This window comes from Hippichthys cyanospilos, chromosome 3 (genome assembly GCF_059441005.1).
Source record: "Hippichthys cyanospilos isolate Australia breed blue-spotted pipefish chromosome 3, RoL_Hcya_1.0, whole genome shotgun sequence".
In the NCBI taxonomy this organism is placed as follows: domain Eukaryota; kingdom Metazoa; phylum Chordata; class Actinopteri; order Syngnathiformes; family Syngnathidae; genus Hippichthys; species Hippichthys cyanospilos.
The window spans coordinates 533,607-558,704 of record NC_142371.1 but is presented as its reverse complement, the minus strand read 5'-3'; the positions used below and the strand labels follow the sequence as shown (position 1 = coordinate 558,704).

Below are 25,098 nucleotides of genomic sequence, written 5' to 3'. Positions count from 1 at the left end.
AAACAGGGGAAAATTGAAATATTGCAAGCAATTTTAAAGTAGTCATAGATAATGAAGTAGTCATTTAACGTTCGCTCATCATGGTATTTTTTTTTTTTTTTTAAACCTTTCCACAGTAAAATATATGTAAATTTGGTTTTTGGTTAAAGGTGATGAGGCAAATAATATACCGGTATATATATATATATATATATATATATATATATAATTTTTTTTTTTTTTTTTTCCACACTAATGGTGTGGAAAAACACTCTTTCAGTGCCATGGATGACAATTGTCGTCTTTTAAAAACAGTTGTAAGAATAATAAATGATAAAATTCTCAGAAAATACGTTTTTTACGGAAGGAAGCTGACACCCTTGACTAATGCTTACCTAATATAAGCCAATTGAGCACTGTAGTGATAACTGTGACCACTAGGTGGCAGTGTTTCCATAAATACAAGACAGATATTACATGCATTTCAAAGTAAGGAACGGAAATCAATCTTTCATACGATACCACCCATATTTTGATAAAGATAGCACACAATATTTTGTTGCCCTTGAAAGACGAGTGAAAATGCTAAATATACTGACCTTCTAGAAATTTCCTTTTGCGACAACGCTTGTCACTAAAAGAGTTGAAATAGTGTTATTTAGAATATATCACAAACCTCAAAAACGTGGATTGTGGACTACAACTGGCCTGCGGTCGGAAATTTGGACCCTTCTGGTCTAAATCGTGTTCCTGGTATATCTAACTGCGGTCTTAAAGTAGATTACTCCCACCTACCGAAACAGACCCTTCACACCATCATGGCCTGCATGAAAGTCAGACAATCCTAACTTTCAGGACGGACATGTGGGGCGGCTTCTTAAACAGAAAGAGAAACCAAAGCCACAGACGGAGAAGTAACACATGCTGAAAATGTAATCGCAGATCATTTCAAAGTCAGTGTCTGCTCACCGCAAGTTCAAAATGCACTGCAATGGTTCCTATATGACCAGAATGTATTTATTGTCTCCACTTTCATCGACGTTCACCTCTCCATTGCCTCTTCTTCCACTTTTGCGCCAAGCCTGCCCCCTCCCACTCCTCAGTCTCCGTGTTTATCTAAGCACTTTCACGGTCACTGCTCTGGAATCCCAAGAGCCCAAACTGGCCCTCAACCCTCCTTCCCTTCCTCCTTCGCAGCCGTTGCACACTTCTTCCCGCGTCTCCATCTTTTGCCGTCACAAGTCTTAGGCGTCATAGCGGAGCGCACGTTCCGGGTGGCGAAGGTCGCCCGGATTGCACCCTGGAGGCACTCAGCTTTGTCCTGTTCTAGTCACGCACAGCTGCCCACCGCGCCCCCGCGACTCCCCAAGACGTATCTATGGGAGATTTGATGCCACGTAGTAACAAATCATTTGTTGGCAACATTTAGGATGGTTTAAAGAAACATTTTGCAAAGAAAAATAATCTGGATTGACTTCATATTTCAATGATTTAAATGAACACTTTGAGCATAGTTGATGTGGAAGGATATGAATGGAAACCCTACTGAGGAGCACTTTCAATGTCATTTAATATCAATACTTTTTTTTTTTAATGGGAATAGGTGGATAAAAAGTTTGGGAAAAGGAATAATACACAAGAACGACTGACCAAATGTTCTCTTTTGTAAAAGATATGCATTTTATTGTAATTTTTGAAGTATTTTCAACTTATAATAATAATGACGGTTGAGCATAACACACATTTCTTAAATTACATTACTTCATAGTTTGCTTATTATGACCTTTATGTTGCGACTGTGAAGAAGAAGCTATTTGCCTTCAGGGCTCAAGTTAAATATTAGATTTTACATTCCTATGAAAAGCTACAGAGCTCTCTTGAAAATGTCATTGGATTTTTTTACATATTTTATAGTGTGCCACAATTTGAGCAGGCTTAGTATTCAGTATATTACGTATACATACCATAATACTATCTCGGCCTATATACTGTATGCACTTGCTCTATTTTGATGAAATAGAGTAGCCCACATAAGATGTGGTTATTCCTACTTAAGCTTTCAGTAAAGAATAATAATTAAAAAAAAAGACTAGTTTTTAGTAAACAAAACCAATCAAATATGAGTAATTTTTAACCCCCATAATTTTTTAAAACAATTCTTTCATCTCAAACCCAGATTGAAAACGTGGACAAAAAAAATAAATAAATAAAAAAACAATAAAAATATCAGGACACTTACAGAATTCCTAGAAAATGCCTCAATGGTTTACATTCATTTATTTTTGTTTCTCATGTGTCCCTCAACAAATCTAGTGCATGCACATGGGACACACTTGCTCGCCTACCATGCTATAACTACAACCTTTCCTATTTTTTGTATTGTTTAATACTACTCCGGAGCACAGTTAATTGATTTTACACATCTTTAACTTCAGTTTCAAGTTCACCTTAGTGTGCTCTGCTTTGACTCCCATCTCCATGTCTGCCTCTTTGGTTTATTCATGGTAATTGTAGAACTTTTATCATATTATGGCATGATTATGAATAACAACAAAAGTTCATTTGAAAATTGATCATATTAAGTCTATGATTTAAAAGAACAGATGTTTTAAAATGCCATCATGGTTTCTATATGAATACCAAGCTTTAATCACTAAAATTGATATCACGGCTGATTATTAAGATAATAAAACTATAAATAAAGATGCAAAACAATGGCAAAACATTGCATTTTCACTGCAAATTGTGGAGCGGTCCTAGCTGGTAGGACCTCGACAATAGGTGAACCGGTGTCACCATGGCAACAATAGAGATGCTATAAACCTCATTATAAGCTAGTGTACTGACAAAAATGATGTTGCAAATGATGTTTTTGAGGTCAAATTTTTGCTGCTCTGGATGCTATTCTCTGCCCCTAAGCATTTGAAAAAGACCTAACTCTTGCACGACAATGGGGGGAGGGGGGCTTCAGAGTTTGGAGGAAGGAAGTGCCGAGGGTCAAGGGTATCCACGGAGGCACCCGCCTCACATAGCGCCTGAGCGAGATTATGTGATTAATTTGGGATTAAAGATGACTGACTGGCCGCGTCTTTAAGTAATGAACCATGATGACCCAAAATTACGAGATTAGCACACAGAAGAGGAGCAAAAACAAGAACTGTACAGTATGCGGAACGCTAAGGCTCGTTCCGAGATGAGCGCCATAGGGGATCCTGCGATAAACGTACCATGGGGTGAAGTGGAGCTTGTGTTCCTTGTCGTTGGATATATTTTTAGTTCACCACATGCTCTTGATTCACACACACACAATCTGCTTTTGTACTTTTGGAAGCACGCGGCGTACAAGGAGTCCATTTCCACTTGAATAGAGGAGCAATGAGATTCATGAGTTCTTTGGCTGCAGCGTTGGGACAAGGCTATTTCCCTTTTTTAAAATACAACACCACCACTCGAAAAACAATTACAAACAGCACAATTTGCAAGCGCAACAAATGTACTGTATGTTCACTTTGGATGGCTCTTCAAACGCACACAAAAAAATAAAAAAATAAAGAAGCACAGCGAAATTTGTCAAGTAAGACCTACCAACAGATGTTCAAATTGAGTTATTCGTTTAAGGCATACTAAACTTCTTAAGCCATTTTCAGCAGCAAAAATTCAATATTTTTTCTGTTTAATTTGATAAAATGTTTTTCAAGTTCAATTGAAAACGGAAATGACGTTTCACATGCTCAAGGCTCAGGTAACTGGTTGTGACATTTAAATGTGGTCATTATCAGAGCCTTGAACAAAAGATGTAAATTTCAGTGGAAAACAGATGGCGCGAGTGCTTTTAAAAAATGATGCTAGACTTTAGACATTTTCAGCAGTAAAAATGTACCATTTTGTTTTGTTTTTGGAGTCATTTTGCTGGTATAAATACTTACTTTAAAAAAACATTTTCATACTTTTTACTGGACTTTTGCAAGTTGAGCTTCGAGCCTTGCACACATGTGATGCCATTTTAAGAAGTGGGGAACTAACTTTTTACTCCTGAAAATGGCGAAATAAGTATTACAATGTATTACATTGGATTGGCTAAAAAAAATAGCAAAGAGTCAAGGCAGGTCTCTGTTACAGGTGAAGGTTTTTTTGAGCACAATCATCATTTTGCATAATATTAAAAAGGAAATGAGGTCAAAAATCTTCTTTCCAGTAAAATGTTCTATGCTATCGCACTAATCTAAATGAGGTATTCTGCTGATTGAACATAATTTAAGCAGCAAAATCCACCTGTTTTTATCCATCTCAGGAGGCAGAAGTTTTGCCGCTTGTTGTCGCGTGAAGATGACATCACAGTTGCTCAAGGGACAAGCAATAGCCCATCACGAGACCAAACGGGGAAAAAAAAGAACAAACGGGAGCCAACACATCTGTGGTGAAAAAAAAAGGCAATTTATGACCACTCCCAAATCATTAATTACAGCTACTCTATGAACTTATGAACTTAGATTGGTGAAGTCATAAATAAATGTGCATCCGATGTCACATGCTGTAGTGCAAAATACAGAAATAAAGATGTTTTTGTCTGTTCGTCTTTCATTGCCAATATCGAGACGGAAAAGTAGTCAAGGAGTTTTCATAACTGATCCTTACACCGATATTGACTGCCATACAAGCACCAAGTAGTGTCACATACACCCTGACTGGCCTCCATTGTCAGAATGTGTGTGTAGGCACGACAATAGCAGTACCATTGGCTAAAAGCATCTTAGCGCCACACCTTTAGATGAGCATTGTGTGTGCGTGCACGAGTGAGTAGTGGGGTGGGGTGGGGACCGCTCCGCACGCCCGTTACTGACAGTGATAATAATGGCGGCTGACATCCTTTCTTGCCTCTTTGGCTCTCACCTCATCCCCGCGTCCCCCTAGGGGCCCTCTGGAGCCATTTGGGATATGAATTCTGTTGACTCTTTCCCTACCGTCCTCTCCTTAACACGTTGGCCATCCCTCGCCGCCGCTCGAATGTTTTTACTCACTGGCAGAGCCCCACGTGTGCGTAGTCATGCGTGAGGGGCGGGTGTGTGTTTGCGTTGCTATCTGAGTGTAGAGCAGAGTGCCATTAGATAAGAACACTTTCAAATTGTTTCCTGATAAGATCACATGACCCAGGTTTGTGTTGTATAACTTGGGTCATATGATTTGTCTCGAGAAATTTTCTTTGCTGTGTCTCAAACTAGTAATGCTTCAAAATTTACTGTCCAAGCCCAAGGAACAGCTTTTATGTATACCTATATACATATATATATATATATATATATATATATATATATATATATATATATATATATATATATATATATATATATATATATATTTATACCATAAAAACCCCAAATAGGTAGTGAGTAGCAGAACAGAATAAAAGTTACTAGGAGGCAAAAACCTGACATTAATGTTATTGCTTTATACACTAATTCAGATATTACATTCGACACACTGACAGATCCTGAGAAGTTTTTCACTGCATTGTTGGTTTATCAAAAGTAAGCTTTATTTTACGTCCTAAAAGCGGTTTTCGGGATGAAATGATAATTGTAAAAGTGAGCGAATAGCCACAAACGAAGATTTTATTTAGATATTTTTGAATTACTATTTAAGTAGATGGAAGCCATGATGTGGAAATGCTATGTGTTTTGCATTATTTATTCAAGATTTTACATTCTTTTGGTAGACTGATTAATTATATAGTGGTGCGATGATTGACAACTAATCGTTATCAAAATCAATTATCATTAGTTTTTGCCTTTTTGAGTCTTCGATTAAAGCAGACTATTATTGTGTTGAATCAAAATAAGATGTTTAAAAATGTCTGCTTTTATTTTGGAAATCAATGATAAATGTGAGGAAATTCTGTGGCGTTATTGGACAAAGTAGTAAATAAATCCTTTTAAATAATTTTATTATTATGCAGTTTTAATTGAATTTAATGATACAATTGAAATCACGAGTTTCAGCCCTGTGATTGTGTAATGTAGCACTTTTTACAGTGTGCAATTTAAATCATGTTTTCCCTTTCATTGAACTCTAACACAGTCATGATGGAAAATAAGTCTCAGTGTGCAAAAATCATTCCGGTTCCTGCTGCACTTTTGTGCCTCGCCTGGATCGATACTAATTTAATTTCTGTCTCGGAACGTCCTGGGTCGCCTCTCGACAGGACCTCTGAGCCCAGCCAACGAGGCTCGAGCGTGACGGAGTGAAATTCCTAAAAAAAAAAAAAAAAAAAAAAATGCACAAACACACAACGGCACACGCGGGTTCAACATAGCGCTGCCTCTCATCCGAGCCGTGCTTCATTGGGTAAACGAATTCTAGCACTAAATCCTAATTGCGCTCATGTTCTTCGGAAAGGAATACGCAGACAGCGTGACACATTTAACAATGGCGGCTCATTGTGTGTGCAATGAATGAATGCTAACAAATGGTCCCCAATCACAACCTACGTTTACACCCACGTTGTCGCACACAAACAGCACCGCGGCCATTTTGTGCCAAAGAGCCATGTGCCGTGCAATGTCAAGCTCAATTTACATTGCAGGTCAGATTTAGTGTCGTCAACTAATTTTTTCACGTTATCTATATTAAATATGCCTAGCTAAGGAGTATTTTTGGTCGTTGGATATCATAGAGAAAATTTGAATTGAATATCAAATATTCAGATGATAATAAAAACAATATAAATGAACTGGCCCACTGAAACGGCACATTTGAGTCTGTATGGTTTGTAAAAAGTGATCAGAAGGAACAGCAACACTCAGGATGTCAGCATCAAAACGTGCAGTCATTAACATATATCATGTCAGTCTATATGGAGCATCTTAAAGCATACCAAATCCCAAATAAGTTTTTTTTGTAACCAAGGTACTCAAATTGCTCAAGGGCCCATTTAAGCCCTAAATGAAAGTTTATCAGTGCTTTGGCTGGAGTTATTAGCACTTAATTATGTTCCCCCAACACACACCATTATACGCAAAGTTTGACTATTTTCTGATTGGCTCAATGATCAGTTCTTTTAAACCCGCTGATCAGATCCAAAATCCCGATCATTTAAAGCCTACTAATTTTCCTCAACATATCTGTGTGAAAATTAAGCATCAATAAATTGTGTTATGGGAGTTATTTAAATGTATTCTATGCAAATTGAGAATGTTCTGAACTCCTGTTTGTCAGAAAAGTCATGTTGAGCAAAATAATGCTGTTTGAAGGACTTCTGATACTCTAACATGGATTTTCGGACTCAATCGACATTGACAAGCGGTTGGAGACAAGTTGCACTCTACATTGTGACTTTATTCTAGACGTAATACAAATCAACCAATTTCTGATTGTTACTAGGTCTCACTTATGGTATGGTATGGTATGGTATGGTGGTTCATTCTGAGTAGTTCAATTTCAGCATGCGTTATTTTTAGTATTAGCTTTCCAAGTTAGCAATGTGTGTTACAGACACTGACAGCAACGAGAAAGCCATTTTCTTTCATTATCTTTGACTTTAGAAATTATTTACAAGTACTCTGGTTTGAAATGCTCTCCTGATGAAACTTTTACATTAAGATGTATGTCCAGTTTACCTTGATACGGGCTTCAAGATATTCATTTAGCAAGCTTGACAGTGAACACAGACAACCTTGCTATTCAAACGACCGAAACAGGTCTTCTTTTTCTGCTTCATTTGCAGCAAATATTTGCTCAATACAATCTGAATACCAACACTGCTTCTCGGCCAATTGGAAGAATTCGCCTGAGTAAACGAGAAAGAGAGAGAGAGAGAGAAGCACACAAAATAGGTAGTGCTAGATGTTGCGAAATGTGCAGGCCAGAGCATCTAAACCTTGCTAAGACTTCTTTAGTCACACCTTAGTGACCTGAAACAGGACAATGACCGACTGTATATAAGTGAGAGGCTGGCACAGCAGTTGGTTGATCTCGATTCAGCCGCTCAACTTTGGCAGACAGGGAATGTTTGTTTATTTCACTCAAATCCAGTATCACTGTCACACCCAATGGCAACAAGTCTGAAGACTGGTGTGGCATTCGCTTGAGTACAGGATCTCTGCCAAGGCCAAAATTTGCCGCCGACCTGAACTAACTAAAAATAAATAAATGAATAAATAAATATGTCTGATTTTGAAGCAGTCATCTTTTTGTTTCTTTTTTGGGAAACTTATTTTTCACACATACTAACGGTATCACTAATCGGTATCGGTGTCAGTGACAACTTCAAATAGACAACTCAGACTATCGGTTCCAAAATCAAAAGATTGAACATTGAAATTTGATTATTTCTTGCATAATTTTGAGGAAAATTGCCATATTTGGATACATAGGAACATCTTCAAAATTATCTGTTTTTTTTTCCCCTGGGGAATTGAATGTAACAAAAGGTATAAGTGCATCTCAAGGAATGAGTGCTCCAACTGGTATCAATCTCGAAAAAACATTTCAAACATTCTTTGTCAATCATTAGAGGATGAACGAATACCAAGAAAGTCAGCTGGGATAGGCACCAGCGACCCTTGTGAGAATAAGCGGCTATAGAAAATGAATGGATGGTATTTGCAACGCCAGCCAATAAAATTGGCTGACTACTACCTACAACTGACAAAATATTTGACATTTTTTGCAGACTTTTAAAAAAGAAAAGTGTTTTTCTAAAGGTCTATGTTCAAATTATTATTGGTTATCTATATAGATACTTTATGTGTGTGTGTATATGGGAGTTAGGTATCAAAAATACTAATGGTATGGCACTAGGTATTGTTATCAGAGACTACCGTACTTAAATTACTCATACTGGTATCGGTCAGAAAAAAGTACTATCGAACATCGCTAATCATCATCATCTTCATAATCATTATCAATGTTATTGTCATTACTATAAAAAACTATATTTAAAAAAATAACCAATATATGGCTATTCTGATTCATCCATTCTTTACTATAAGATCTATGGGAAAAACTGAGAAAAAAGTTGAGCTCAAAAACAAAAGTTGAAAACAACAACAACCAAAAAAAACCACCTGGATGTGGACCTGCAAACATAACGTGGCCTCCCCCATCATCCAACAAGCTTCCTCTACGGAGGTAAGCCACGAAAGCCCAAAAAACAACAACAACAATTTCCCTTCATTCCGAGCTGTAATCACACTCCCATCTGTAGTCCAGTGGGTCACATGCAGAAGTGGCCTCAATTTGCAGAAGACAATACAACACAACCACTACAATCACATCTCGTCTTTTGTTTTCCCCCAAAGCAAAGCCACCCACAGTGTGTCAGCGCAGATAACACATTGAGTGCGGCAACCACAAACATACAGAGCACGTTTACCGAAAACAGATAAGCCGCACCATAGCGCCGCCTGAAACGCATCTCAGGGACCGAGCGAGACAATAAGGCATGGACGCAGACATTGATGCAACTGGAAGACATGCCAGCCGAGAGAGCTAGCGAGCGTGTGTGTGTGTGTGTGTGTGTGTGGAGGGAGTGTGTGCTATGAAGACAGGGAGTAAAGTAGTAATTACCTCACTGTCGGTATCTTGATTATAGTTTATCCAAGTTGCGTGTTAATCATTTACCAGGGGGATACAGAGATTTACACTCACACGCACTGACAGAGCCAGTGATGCAATAGTAGAAATAGACTCATTTGCATGCACACACACGACTGGAGGAGGAGCAAGCGGGCAGACCCTTGGGTGAAGAAAAATGTACAGTGGATATAAAAAGTCAACACTCCTGTTCAAATGCCAAATTTTTGAGACCAAAAAAAAAAAAAAAAAGAAACCAAGATAAATTACTCAAACCTTTTCCAGTATTAGCGTAGCCAATAACCTGGCCACTAAACCGAAATAGATAAATAAACAGATTATTTGTTTACAAACGAACTGCTAGTCTGCAATATTCGTACCGTATCGTAATCGAAACATTTGTTCACGGCTGTTATATGCACAGAAATACTACACAATTAAATTCTTATTCTGTTCACTTCCATAACCGAGCAAATAATAAAGTAGGCAATAAAAACAAACAAAAAAAAAAACTGTAATAGAGCAATAAGGGCAGTAATAATGAACCACTAATAAACTTACATTCTGAGGATATTATGGGCTAGAGGCAGTGGAAGAAACTGTATACATATGAGGTGCAAAATATCTTTTAGTGAAAATATGATGTATTTAGCGGTTTTCCTGCACTGTGCAGAGTTTTTAAGGTACATGTGTGCGTGCGGTAAAATATCATACATCGAGTTCACAGTCATAGTTCATCCCTTTCTAGAAACCAAAAATGTTGACGCCCCAGACTAACGGCAATCTCCGCACCCTGCAACGCAACCAATCAGATTGCCAGTGTCCATCAATCATCATCGGATCACATTAGGTGTACCAAATATATATAAATTCATTCGGAAAAGGTCAACCATCTCCCCTGATAATTTGCGACAGAAGCCCACCCCCAGGATGCGATTCAGTTTGGTATTTCAAGCGGCTCACTCAAACAGGAAGGGAAATGATGCATGCATTCACACATTAAATTAGACACCGAAAGGCTAATGAGGTGTGCTTTCAATCAAGAAAGCGGAGCGGCCTCCTTTACCACGCGCCCGATTGGGCCGAAGTTTGTTGTGGAGAGAGGAGACGAGGGAGGGCGAAAGGAGGCTGCGCGGGAACCCTCGGAAGAGATGATAAAACACTTTTGTCTCCAATTAAGAAGCTGCTGATCCGAAGCTTTACGACCAGGACCTGGGCGGGAAGGGATTTGAGGACCAGAAGCGGATCAGGTGACACGAGGGGGGACGAATTTGCTCATCACCTTGTTTGAACCAACAACCGCTACGGACCGCTTCCAAAACGCCGCGCTTATAATATTATACTAACCTTTAACTGCTCCGGGAAGTCCGAAAATAATCTCTCTTCTAATAAAGGAACAATCAGCGTGAGAGAAAAGAGGCCTATAAAATCGACAACGCTCGTAAAGCTCGTTCATTAAATCGTAAAAAAGAAAAGAGGCCGACGCTGAGTCTCGCTGTTTCCGAGCTGCAATTTTTCAATCAGGAGGGGGGCCCCGACCCGCGTCACTTTAAAGCGTCTCCGCTTGGCTGCCCCGTACTTCATTAAAACCATAAATCCGGACAGTGACGGAAAGGTGACGGCCAAAGTCTTCCATCACTCGTTTAAAGAGACTGCAGTGGCTTCTGTGCAACAAAACTGCCTTCATTATTAGGTGTGTAAAGCATCTTTTTTTTTTTTTTTTAATTGTTGCTTCAAGGCTGAGCTATTATACTTTATAGAGCGCATACCCCAACAAAAGGATGCACTCTGCGGTGAAATAATTACTTTTCATAAACTCCTTCCGCGATGCACCTTTACAATTAGAATAGGTTTTTATTAATGTGATCCAAGTAAATAATTGAAAAACATGGACCGAGTGTAAGCGGGAAACTGCCGTAGCTGACAGCAAAATTTTAAAATCATGTCATGTCACATGACCAAACTCAGAAAACAGGCGAGCTGGGATTCGTTGTTACTCGAGTAACTGTGATGTCATTATAAGGCGCCTCCTGAGATGGGTAAAGACAGGTGGACTTTGCATCTTAATTTATATTCCACAAACATAATCTTAAACAGAATATTGGGTTTAGAGTTGTGATTTTTTTTTTTTTGGGGGGGGGTTTGACTTCCCCTTTAAAGTGCATGATCAGTCACATTGTTAATTGTGATGAATTTTGGTGATGTGCTGTATTGTAGATTTGGTTACAAACACCAGAATTAGCATTTATAGTCATCTACAAACAAAATAATATTTGGGATAATATTTAATAGAACTTGGAGTATTTTTGGCATTTGGATTTCCAGCAAAAAAAAAAAAAAGCTAATTAAATACAGGATTTTAATAAAAACAAAAGTGACTCGCAGCTCAGTTTGCAAATGTCACATGACCAAAACCAGAAAACAGGTGCCACGTGATTGGTCGTTATCTGCGCCTTGAGCACATGTGATGGCATTTTTAGTTGACAGTATGTAGCAAAATGTGGTTTTAAAATGTACCAATAAAAAAAAAAAAAAATTAGTTGTCAAATGACAGATTTACTTTCCAAAGCTGACAATTGATAAAATAAGTAGGTTTTTGAAGTTGTTCGTAAAATAATGTCTCGAAAAATAAAGATACCTGATACCTTAATTTTACATTAATTTTTACATTTTATTTTTTTACTAAAGGTATTATTTTTGTTAACAGTAACAAAGTGATTCATGAAAGCTACGATATAAAAGGCATTGTTTTGGTATTGTGACTATAATATTCAGAATAACTTAGTGACTTAATCTATACAAAAAAGTCATCAACAATAAATACTATTATTATTATTGTGGTTGTAATGTATTGAGGTGTTCCAAATTGCTAATAAAAGTAAGCAAAATAGAGATACCTCTCAGTATTATTGTATTACATTACATTTTTTAATACAGCGTGTTCATTAAATAGCATACAATATACTGTATATTTCTACTGACATCAATAAAGACAGATAGTGTTGGTTAGTGGCCTAGTGTTCCTCCTATGGTTTCCTGACGCTCATGATGAGACGGACCCAGATCCTCAGAAGGCTCCAGAACAAGCAAGACTCGGCTGGCAGTTTATTGAAAATAGGATATGGGAACAAATGATTGAAGCTCAACTAATCACAGCTCATACATCCATCAGTGGCCAAGAGGGAGCTGTGAAGGATGAAAATGGCGAATGGGAGGTGGGTGAAGAGGGGTGAGGGGGGTGTAAATAGGACGGTAATGAAGAGTGAAGAGACGAAGAGGGGCGAGATGGTGAACCCTGCTTTTAACTCGGGGAGCGGAGAGAGAGGAGGGTCACTGGGAATGAGCCACCAGCGCCACGGGGGATTTTGTTGGCCTTGTGCATGATGGCGATGATGGCACCGGGATTGTGTGGTCCTGTCTGCCTGCCAAAAAACTACGGCCATTCAAGTCGGAAGCACATGGGTACAATGAGGTCCTGAAGCCTCACAAAGCCAGATTGCCACCAAATTGAATTTCATTAGACTCAACTACAATTGAAGTACAGAGTTAAAACACCCCGCGGTTTGTTTACCTTCAACCAAATTAGTTTGAGGTATCGGGCACTCTTGGAAGATGCCGATATCCGGCAATCAATACTCGTGCCAAAAAAAGAAAGCTCAACAAGTAGTTGACACACTACTGAATACGTCAACGAATCATCATTTATGTCAGGAAGAACGTTTTTGTTCAAATTGTTTTGCTTTGTGTTAAATGAAATCAATAAAAAAGGGATCAAGGACAGTCAGATCTGGTTGCCAGCCAATCACAGGGCACACAGAGGCGATTTAGAGTAGCCAATATGCCTACCATGTATGTTTGGGGAATGTGGGAGGAAACCAGAGTACCCAAAGAAAACCTGCATGGGCACGGGGAGAACATGCAAACTCCACATAGGGAGGCCGCAGCTGGAATCGAACCGGACCTTTGAAGTGTGAGGCAGAAAAGCTAACCAGACTTCCATCGTATTGCATTTGTGTGATTTTTAACTGCAAAAATAAATCGATATGTGGTTGCAGAAGTGTGCACACCTTATTATAACGAGGTGCGGCTATATTTAGAATTGATCAATTGCTTTCAGGCTCAATTCTTATTTGGGGTGAGCACACACCTGACACCAGCTAAAGTTTCTATGATTAACCTAATGTTCAGGTGTTCTAGTAGGGCCTTTGTTTTCTTTCTAGCAGACCCCTAAAAATGTCCAACACTCGAGATTCTGCGACAAAGTAAAATTCCAGTAAGACAATATTAAAGCAGCATAAATCACTTCGACTGATTGAGGCGGCTTCGAACATATTGTGGAGAAAATTTTTGACTTGACTTCCCCTTTATAAGTAATTTTTAGATTGAAACCAAGATAAAACATTGAAGAAGTTTTCCGCCATTATTCTGATCAATAACTTGTACCACATTAAAAATAAACTGATAATATTTTCTATAGTGAAAGTGTAAATGAACTGCAATGGGGTTGCAAAAGTGTGCACACCCTATTACAATTGGATTGTGGCTGTGTTCAGATTTGACCAATCACATACAAACTCTTAAGGGAGTCAGTACACGTGTTAAATGCTTCCGATGAACTCCCAATACAGTTTAGATTTTCTAGTGAGCTTTTTTGTGACTATTTTCCTGCTAGTAGAAACCTAAGGCTCAAATTCATGTATTTGGAACAGTTCATTATTTGCTTTCTTTATATTTTCTTGACATTCTGGGTACGGTTTTCACACTTGCATGATGCTTTTGTTAATAGTAAAATCTTTCTTAAAACAAGACTTTTTCTGCTCATTAGGCAAATGAAAGGTTACACAGAATAAAAAATGAGACCCCATTTGCACCCACTTGTAGTGTGCAAGAACATCACAAAAGGATGCCCGCCACTGTGACCTGTGGTACATCTGCAATGACGGCTCAGTGTTATTTTATAACAGCAGCCCTACTTCCGCCTGCAGGCCCCCCACTTGCACCCTTCAATTATCTTTGCGAGGAGCACCTGGATCAGCAGGTGAACCAAGTTTGCCATTGCTAATGGTCCACCACCCCCACAACCGTGCACAACCACCATTCGAGCACTCTGTTTTGAGTTTTGAGGCAAAAAAATACACTATTCAGAAAGAATCTATTATTGTAGCCAGGTTAGAAATAAAGGGCAGCGCGCAGGTCAAATCAGGTGGTGAGTCAAAGGTGTGCTGCATGGCAGAGATTCCTTCAACTGACTCATTTATTTCGCTATTACGGAGGCTGTTGAGCAACAGTGCAAGAACAGACCAGCCAGGTTTGTGCAGAGCAGATATGACAGATATTTGCACCTTAGAGGCAAATACCCTAAAAAAAACATGAATGACGCTTAGACGTAAACAAAAGCAGAGCTTTATTTACCTGGTGTTGGTGGAGTTCCAGTATACTGGGTGTCTTTTGCTCACGACGGCTGATAAGATGTTTAAAAGTAAAAAAGTGGTTTTCCAAGTAGGAACAGTGGCCGGGGTCCAAATGAAGAAGGCCATCACGCGCACGCCCCACTCGAGAGGTGTAAAAACACAAAAAAGGTGAGGAGACTCAACAACTTGCCTAGTTAATAATAAACGTGCGTCATTCTGTGGAAGGTGACTAGAAGAAGTCACTGAATGCTAGAAAGTTTCTCGCGTCCAAAGTGACGACTTATTAGTTTATCCAAAATCTTCATTTTCAAGCAGCTCGCTTCTTTCAATAGTAAAAAAGTGAAGATTAAGGAGATGTGACAGGAGGAGGTTTGGCTCGCATTTGAGTCGGGAGAGGGTGGAGCCGCCAAGGTTAAGAGGGCGGGGTTGGGAAAACTTTGGGCCAATCAGAACATAAGGGTGCGGTCAGGTGACAGTGCCAATTGCTAGGGACTTGCGCCGTCTGGTGTAGACAGGCAGCACAAGATTCAACCTTCTGCTTTTTCAGGGAGGAGTCTGTTCCAAATGCGTTCCACAAATACCTCTCCAAGGTAAATATGGCAAACGATTAAGGATGTAAACTTCTCGTTCAGGTTGAGTCCAACGCTTCAAAATGATACTTAATCCTTGAATACGTCTTTAAAATGGCGCAGAAGTAATAATAAATATTTTGTATTAACTTCATTCTTGTGCGGGTCACATCAGTTTCAGGTGTGTTGTTGCCGTAGTTTCGCTTTTTTTCTTCTAAAATAGTGATATTGGATGATTAAAAGGTGTTTTTTTCTTATAATATATATATTTGTTCCCTTGTCACATTTAGTTGTTTTATATATTAATTTGAGATAATACAAGTTTAAATGTTAGCAAAGCAATGCCACACACACGTTTAACAATGTGTTAACTTATTACAAAACTAGATAGTTATACTTAAATGAATAATTACCATTAAAATTTGACATATTTTAACCACTGATATATATTTGTTCCCTTGTCATTTAGTTGTTTTATTTATTAATTTGAGATAATACAAGTTTAAATGTTAGCAAAGCAATGCCACACACGTTTTACAATGTGTTAACTTATTACAAAACTAGATAGTTATACTTAAATGAATAATTACCATTAAAATTTGACATATTTTAATCATGATATGTAGTTGTGCCTTTGCTTGTCTTCACATTTACAATTAACTGTGCTTACATGGTCATGTCCATTGGAACAAATATGAGAACATAAATAATGTTGGAGAAAGGACACAAAAGGGACGATTAGTACACATGAGCAAAGCATATTTACTAAACGTTGTAAAGCCAGCAAGGTTAAGGCGGCTAGCACTGCACTTCCTGTGACTGATTTTATTCTTAAACCTAATAAAATTTCACACCACTTCTGGTACACTACTTAGCGGAGTGACGCTAACTTTATTACATATATTATTACGTCTACTAATAGTAGTCTACCATTCACACCAAACCAACTTGGATAAGATCCAGCTCCCCGTGGCCATGAACTGGAGAACATGGATGGAAGGATTGTACATATTTCACGTTATATAACTCTATCTATTTAGAATGTGTTGACATTTTGTTCATTTAAGTTTGATAAATGTGGCGGTGGTGATCAGATCGATCTGAATATCAATAATAGTGATAATAACATTGGTATTGCTTTTGATTGATTTCTGTGTCATGAGATGGATGGTTGAGTTCTGCTCTGCTCCTCTATGAATATGAACTGTGACTGTTTCACTCAACACAAATGTATTCAAATGTAGGAAATCACCTGTCAGGAAACAAGTAGCTGCAAAAATGAAGAGAGGAAAGGGAAGATCATGAAGACATCCTGGAGGCATATCAGTTTGGCAAACACCATTCAGGTAAGTAATAGTTGTGAAAATAATCTTCCTTAGAATTGGCTGATATTGTGTTTCAAAATGCCAAAGGCCATATGTTACTTTAGTCAAAGTGTAAATTATGCTTACACCTGGACACAATTGCTGTATACCGTTTGATTGAAGGTACTGGTAAAAAGCTCTTGGTTTTTTCAAAAGGGATAATAAATGTTAACCAATATTAATATTAAACAAAAATGAAGTCCATGAGAAAAAATAACATTGTAGCAAGTGAAAAAAAAGCTCTATTGGTTTTTAATAATTAGAAAAAAGAAAAAAAAATCCACAATTATTCCAAATTGTACAATTATTTTATGCCACCATGTTAATTATCCAGGGTATTAATGTTGTTGTTGTCGATACTGATTTATTGGTGTCCGAAGGTTACCAAAATTGCAGTATTACACGCCCTTGATATCCTTAAAATTTATTTCCTTCTTTTCCTGATTTACTGGCAGCACCTGGATTGTTGCAGTATTGAAAAATGAAGCAAATCACCTGACCTCACACAAAAAAAAGAAAGAAAAAAGAAAACACCTGCTTTGTAACTCAAGGGTGGGCCATATACAGACCACTCAAGCAATTGAGTCAGCCCTCCAAATGCCGTTCTAAAAACAATTAAAATAAAATCTTAGAGGAGCTGCTCTAAAAAAAAAAAAAAAAAAGATTTAACCTGCTTGAGGACTTCATAAAAAGTGAAGTGTCCCCTGACAGGAAAATGTCTCCCCACCCTTGCTCTCTCTAACTAAATACAATAGCAAATGGTGCGTTCAGGTACCCACCACACAAGCTGGTCAAACACAATTGAGCCACAACAATCCTTTTTGTCCGTTATCTTCCCTACCCTCATTTGTTGTGTGTGTTTATGGGAGATAAGTGTTAATTCCTTGCCTGTCACACACCCCAGGGGATGGTGTAGAGACAGTAATCACTGCAACTCCGTGGGTGAAAGCCACCGGTGGTCCGCTCTAATTATTGGATCCTCTCACTATGTATGTGTTCGCACCCCTATCGCTCATCGATTGATAGCATTTTATTAGCCTCCCCCTCCTTCTCCTTTTCCTCCTGTTGCTTTCGTTATCTATATTCTATCATCTGTGTGTGTGTGTGTGTCTGTGTGTGTGTGTGTGTGTGTGTGTGTGTGTGTGTGTGTGTGTGCGGTCTCATTAGCTCACTTCCTGGAGATCATTAATTTCCCATGATGCCTCAGTGCTCCTATGTGGCTAATTTGTCCCCGCTGGTGAGCAAGAGCTCCCTCAGCAAATACGGCGAGGACCACAACGGAGGAAAAGGCTCCACAAGGGGTCTTTTTCCACCCTGACTGATTTGTCGGACTACATCGTGGTGGTGCCGGATGCCAGCAGTTTGGATTTGCGTGCACTGAATTGCATTACTTTTAATTGCAGAACGTGCATTTGTACACACAGGTTAATGTTTGTTTGCTCATGCCTCAAGATTATTATCTGTCCCAAAAAAGCATTAAATATTAATATATTTAGAGCCTGCGTTTCTTGTGTTCCGGAGCTCCTTATTAATTTGGGATAGTTGACGTTCATGCATGCATACTCTTACTTGCAAGACTGAAAAGACTGTTTACTTTGTCCAGGGTGATGGGTGACTTGAGTCTACCCCAGCAGACCTTAGGCCTTAATGAAGTAAGTTGAAGAGGTTTTAAAATTTGATTCAAGGGAACCATCCCGGAGCGTGCAGAAGAGGGGGCCAATGGGGCGAGTACAGTTTAAAGGGCTAACTTTGATGATAACGACATAATGGGCACTCATGTTGAAGAAGCTTTCATCTATTGTGTGTGTTTTTGTTTTTACTTTTTCCGTTGTCATACAAAGAAGCTAACTGTCGTTCAATCAAAACAAGTATTATTGTTTTGAATGTAAGGCTTCACAAAGTTTTCTGTATGATTTTTTTATCAGGTTCTCTCTAAACAACGCCAACTGAAGCTTTTGTTTTTAATAGGTGAAAGGTCAAATGAAATGAGTTTTAGTATTATATGATTGTATTCCTGCATTGTAAAAATAAGACTAGCATACGAAATAAAATCTTTTCAATATAACTGAAGACAAAATCTAATCTAACATTTTCTTTAAAATATTACATTCTATGTGGCATCCCATGTCTAAACAAAGTACTTTGATTAAAATTGCATTAGCGAAATATGCATTGAAGGGAGTATGTGTAATTTTTTGCATGTGCCTGTGGGAGCTTTAGAGCCATTACTGTAAATGCAGCAATAAACACTCTTTCTGCTGTCCGTCGCTATAACAAACATGGCGACCTCCAGAGGAGTGCCACGCCCCATCTAATATCATTTCATGATAACTAGACCTACGATTAAATTCAAAACGTACTGTTGCTCGTTAAGAGCACATTTATTTAAGTTTTTGAAATTTTTAATCATTTAATTTATTCATTCTTAATGAAAAATTGTCTGAATCTTATACAGTGTCACTTTCAACAGCAAAATCTACCTATTGTTATTCATCTCAGAGGGCGGCCATGTTGCCACTTGCTATCATTTAAAAAAAAAGACAGCGTATTAATTGTACATGCTGTTAGCAAAGACTTATTTTTCTACGACTTGACATGGGCCTTATTTTGACTTATAGTGGACCGGGGTTAAAAAAAATTGTTATTCATCTCATGGGAGCGCTGATTGAAGTGTGCAGTTGTAATTAGCTAAATTAAGAGTGTCTTGATTGCAAAGCGGAAAGCTTTTTTTTTTTGTCCCATGCTTTCCAGTCACAGCTCAACTCCAAATCTACTGCATTTACTGGTCTTTCCTTAACATTTAATTGAAACGTACTTTTTCGAACCACAGTACTGCTTCCAAAATAATTCTTTTCATCCTCCATGCCGTCCATTCGTCATGTCTCCTGATTTTGGCTTTCATCGATCTTCTCAATGGTCAAATATGTTTTCCATCACTCCCTGGCGAGGGATCTTTCAGCATGCATGTTCTGTCTGAGTGACTCATTAGGATGGAAACTTTTATTATTGATTTTTTTTTTTGTAACTGCTGCTGCGCCACGTTTTCATTCTTGTTATGAATGTGTTCATGGGGTTTTGTTCTTTGACATTTGAACTCTGCGGCATGCATTTTAACCCTCAAAATTATATGTCGAAGTTGCAGTAATTACTTGTCCTACTTGTTTTCTGATATTATATACAGTACTGTTAGCTTTTGTACCATTGAGCTGGTGTTTTGTTGTGTTGTGGGTGTGGTGTGTTTTTTTGTGGTGACACACGTTTTCTACAAGTTGCCTCTGGTAGCATTAAGTGCTCCAAGCTAGTCCTCTTGCCACTCGTATCATAATACATTTGCGGCCATGACACTCCTAGTCATTTCCCTCATGATGTTGCCCTATAAAATGATGTTGTCCCATAAACTGCAGCCCTGTGCAGCCGCACATATTGCACGTACCACAAACTGCCAGTGTTTAGGTGAGTTCAAAGATCAGATTTCTTTTTTCTCTTCCTTTGCTTATGGATTTACAGTAGATTGATACTCTATAAAAGGTGAGAGAAAATTGGCTGTGGTTTCAGTTGAAACTGAAACCTAAATTTTGTTTTTGTCTTTTCAAACATAGAACTGCTCATCATTAATGTTGTCGACTTTCCTGAAAGCATTTTCAATCACCCATTTAATTAGAGCTAGACCAATATGTTTTTTTCATTATTTCAAGGTTGAAACCAATTATTCGTTGTCAAGGAGGCCAATAACTGATGCTGTATTTAGAGTTGATATTCATTTTCCGTAAAAGGAAAAATATTGTCCTCATAATGGAAAAAAAAAAAAGAATATGAACTCAAAAAATTAGTTAGGTTTTAGTTGAGGAGGATGCGGGTATATATATATATATATATATATATATATATATATATATATATATATATATATATATATATATACATATACATATATACATATTGCAACATCTTGTGATTGGATCGATGAGCGGTTATCATTTATGTTTTAAACTCATTGATAGATGACAAAAGTCCTGATCGTGTAAAACCTAGAGGTAGTCAAATGAGATTTGTGTTTTTGCCTCGTCACATCTGAACAATTTCTGTATTCTTAAAGAAATAACCCGTTTAATTTTCAATTATTTGAAATTCAGAACGATTGAGACAACAGTTTTTTTGGTCCCATATTTCAACCATTACGTCATATAAAAAAAATGGGAAAAAAAGAGCAAGGATGTTAATGGTTTAAAAATATCTCCTCACCTTGCCGCAAGTTCCAATTTTACATATTAATGAACTCACACTTAAAAAGCCAGCATGACATTTTTCAGTTGTCCGAAGAAGTACATGTAGATTTTGAGCGCTAACTAACTCTAAATGGCCGACATCAATCAGGATTTTCAGCTGATTACATTAAAACCTTTCAGAATGTTATTCCCCTATTGACCTACTGCTGATGCGATTTTCCTCAGCGCCAACGCTTGATTGCCTTTTTGTCATCTGCCAAGTTCCGCTCTTGATTACCCAAGTTTGCCGTCCATCTGTGGACATTTTTGGACTTCCTGTCCTCTGTCTGCACTCCGAGGAATGTTCACAAGATGAAGTAGACCATTTTTCTTGTTTCTTTTTTTTCATGACGCTCCTTCCCTCCATTGCCTCCACCCCATTGCTCTTGTACAGCCGTGTCAGTAGCTTCTTCATGCTCTTATCTCCACTTATACAGGCTGACACCAAGTCAATTGCAAGGGGCACTAATCAACTACACACGCGCGCACACACACACACACACGCACACACATACATACTATATCTTAGTGCCTGTCACACACGTGCTCCATTTTTCTACCCCCAATAATAATCCTGCTATTTCAGTCCACTTCCTTTCCTGATGGCCCATGTGTGTGAATGATTAAAATCATACAGTCACTCCTGTGCACACCAATAAATGGCTTCATCCCTTCATTTTGTTTTTTTGTCCACTCCCCCAAAATTTCTTCTGATTGTCCTGTATTTTGTGCCCTTTCTGGACTACCTTTTGTGCTGTTTTTTTTCCCCCCCCATGTCTGCCTTTCTATTGTTACCACTCATTTACGACTGTGGCACTTTGATGAGGCGGTCATCACAATTACTTCTTTTGTATGTATAAAAAAATAAATAAAATCGGGTTCTCTCACTTCTCTTACCCTCTCTCTCGTTGGTTCTCTCTCCCCGTCTCTCACCCGTAATTACACCTCTAGACTCAAGCAGTGATGGTAAATGCCTTTCTATTCCCTTCTCTCCATCACTCTCCCTCAATTTCCATTGCTCCCCCTTCTTCCACACCAGGCAAATTACATCTGAGTTGCCATGGCGACATGTTTATTGAATGCTTTTTTTGACGCACATCCCTCCATGGCACCCTGTGCCCCCCACCATTTATTGCTCCTTGTATTACTCATACTTGTTTTATTGTACAGTTGTGTATTGATGTCATCTATAGCAATCTTTTGTTGAAACCGTAAAAAAAGACAATTTAGCATGTTAGTAGCCCGGGTTTTGTTGTGGAGAGGCGCTAGGTGTTTGTAGATGAAGCAAATAAGGTGTCTTATAGTGTGTGCTATCCATCAGTATTATTGACTGTGTAAGTAGCCTCAGCTGAATGCAAGTCAGCGACGCCATTGTGGCGATCATCTATTCTTTTTATTCTCCAGTGCCGATACGTGTCAACTTTGTGCTTCCCGTTGTTACTCTTTCTTTGGCTTTTTTTCTCTTTTTGGTCTACCACAAAGCAGCAGGTTTCTGCGTAGAGGTGTAACTGTGTGAAAATGACATATTGTATTTATTTTAAACACAATTATAAAAGCAGCAACACCACTTTTTTCACGCATACAATTCCAAAAAAAAGTCTACCATTTATCCACCCTTTAGCAGGTTCCTCGAGGTATTATGGGAGTTTGCCCAACTGGTCTACAGGTGGTTTGTGGACTTGGAGAAGGTGTTCGATCATGTCCCTTGAAAAGTTCTGTGGTGGTTACTTCAGGAATAAGGGGTACCGAATTCCTCGATACGGGCTTTTTGGTCCTTGTACCGCCAATGTCAGAGCCGACAATGGGTTGAATTTGTTTTTGGTGAAGGCTGCCCATTGTTATTGTTCATTAACTTCATGGAAAGAATTTCTAGGCACAGCCAAACTATTGATGGGGTCTCAGCATTGCATATCTGCAGACGATGTGCAGCTGTTGGCTTCTTCAGGCCATGATCTCCAACTGTCACTGAAGCGTTTCACAGCTGACTGTGAAGTGGTTGCGATCAGCACCTTCAGATCTGAGACCATGGTCCTCAGTCGGAAAAGGCTGGAGTGCCCTCTCCGGGTCAGGGTTTAGGTCCTGCTCCAAATGGAGGACTTCAAGTATATGGGGGTCGTTTACGAGTGAGGGCGGGATGAAGCATGAGATCAACAGGTAGATCGGCGCAGCGATCGCTGTGAGCTCTCCCGTAGATGTTTCAAGGGTGAAAAGCTCGGTCACATAAAATGCATAATGTTGCCTCTCAAAACATTCATTCACCAAAAAATTTACACAAGCAATCAATGACATCAATGATTACAGGGCAAATTATGACCGAAAGCCAATAACCGATTTTGCAAAAAAAAAAAAAAAAATCTAATGATCACGATCAAGCTGCAAAGTGTACTTAAAACATTGCCTGTTTAGTTTATACAGCTTTTAATATCGCACAATTCTCTTTCGATGATTTCCTATGGGCGTAATATGAAGTGGACCAGATTTCCTCAATTGACTGCGTTTGACCTTTGGTATTTCAGCGTATTTACATGACTGGACAAGGTGTATGCTGGCATCTTCTGTAGAAAAAAAAAAAAAAAACACAACTTCGAGAAGATAAAAGATTCATTTATGAGGCGTCCTCTTTATTCTGAGTCACGCGACCCGCAGGCGAGCCCCTTGGCAGGCTCCTCAAATGATGAGGGGTTCAAAGCTGGCACGCTTCATGTGCTACTTTGACCGGTAAACTGTTCACATGTCTCCTTGGCTGCTTTTAAAAGCATTTAAGTCCAAAGTTTGCTTCTTTTTCTCAGATAGCAGAGCATGAAGAGTGAGCTGGGTTGTTGTGGTAAATAGAGATCAAGGCACAACCTTCAATGACTCAATGCTGGCAGGATTCCACAGCCGGAGCCTCGTTCATCTCAAAGTGTCCATCTGGGACGGTGCGGGGGACAGGAGGGGAGGGAGAAAGGATAAATTGTTGAGGTGTTCAGGGTGGGGTGTTTAGAATGACTTTGCGCGGGGAGGATTGAGAGGCAGGAAACAAAGCATACTGAGAACACAGAATGATGCAGAGAAGATGCTGCCAATGAATGGAGGCAAGCGAAGGATGCACAGTGTCTCGCCCAATCATCCAAAGATGTTAGGGGAGAGGTCAGGACAAGGTCATGCTTGAGGCACTCAAATTTAGGAATAAAATATTTTACAAAGCTCTCTCATGTTGTATGACCTCTTCGCTTTAGTAAACAGGAGGCCTCTTCAAGGAAACAATGGATTCATTGATTGCTACCAAATATCATTCACAATGTTTAATAATGCCTATCGAACTTGAATATTATTTTTGTACTATGTACAGAGGTTGCTCTGTACATAAATTTAATAATATGTTTCCCAGATCTAAGGTTGGGAGTCTCAATCATTTCATGTTTGTAATCATGCACAGTATACTCTACAGGTCAACACTAGCAACACGTGATGTACCGTACCAGTAAATAGTTTGGAAACTCTCATGCTCTCAATCTCATTAAAAAGTCAAGATATTCATGGTATTACTTGTTAAAAAAGCACAGCTGTGAACCGAAACTCATTTCAGGACATAAAGCGTCATCCATATTATGAGCTGACTGAGAATATACCGAGATGTGCACAGCTGTTATCTAGGAAAAAGGTGCCTACCTCCAAGAATCTAAAATCTAAAACGGATTTTCGTTTGAAGAATTATTTTTCTTATGTATTGCTGCATGGGCCTTATGCCTATAACTCAATACTTATGTACAGTGTATGCACTAGTTTTAACTTGGTATTTTGATTAATATTCCATCTGTGGAATATGAATTACCTAAGCAGCAAAACCCAGCCGTTTTTAGGTCCAGGCGGCCATTTTTCCATGTTTGGGGACTGAAAATGACATCACAATTGCTCAGGGTTCAGGTGACTGAGCTCCGCTCCATAATCCGCATTCCGC

General features: G+C 38.7%; 2 protein-coding genes across 6 annotated transcripts in view; one reads left to right on the top strand and one right to left on the bottom strand.

Moving 5' to 3' along the window:
* The window catches only part of LOC148425285 (ephrin-A4-like), a 46,269-nt gene extending 30,948 nt beyond the window's left edge, over positions 1-15,321 (bottom strand). For all 3 annotated transcript variants that reach the window (XM_088410885.1, XM_088410886.1, XM_088410887.1), the window contains exon 1: positions 14,962-15,321. In XM_088410885.1, coding sequence (XP_088267011.1) covers positions 14,962-15,086 — 125 coding nt within the window. In that variant the 5' untranslated portion in view covers positions 15,087-15,321. The remainder of the gene's footprint in view (positions 1-14,961) is intronic.
* Positions 10,688-25,098, top strand: part of LOC148425284 (ephrin-A3-like) — a 116,376-nt gene continuing 101,965 nt past the window's right edge. Inside the window, exons 1-2 of one of the 3 annotated variants that reach the window (XM_088410889.1) lie at positions 10,688-10,799; positions 16,774-16,875. The gene's annotated coding sequence lies outside the window, so the exon portion shown is untranslated. Of the gene's footprint in view, positions 10,800-15,474; positions 15,551-15,613; positions 15,711-16,773; positions 16,876-25,098 lie in introns of those variants that run through there. The other 2 variants (XM_088410888.1, XM_088410890.1) reach the window with 2 other exon arrangements.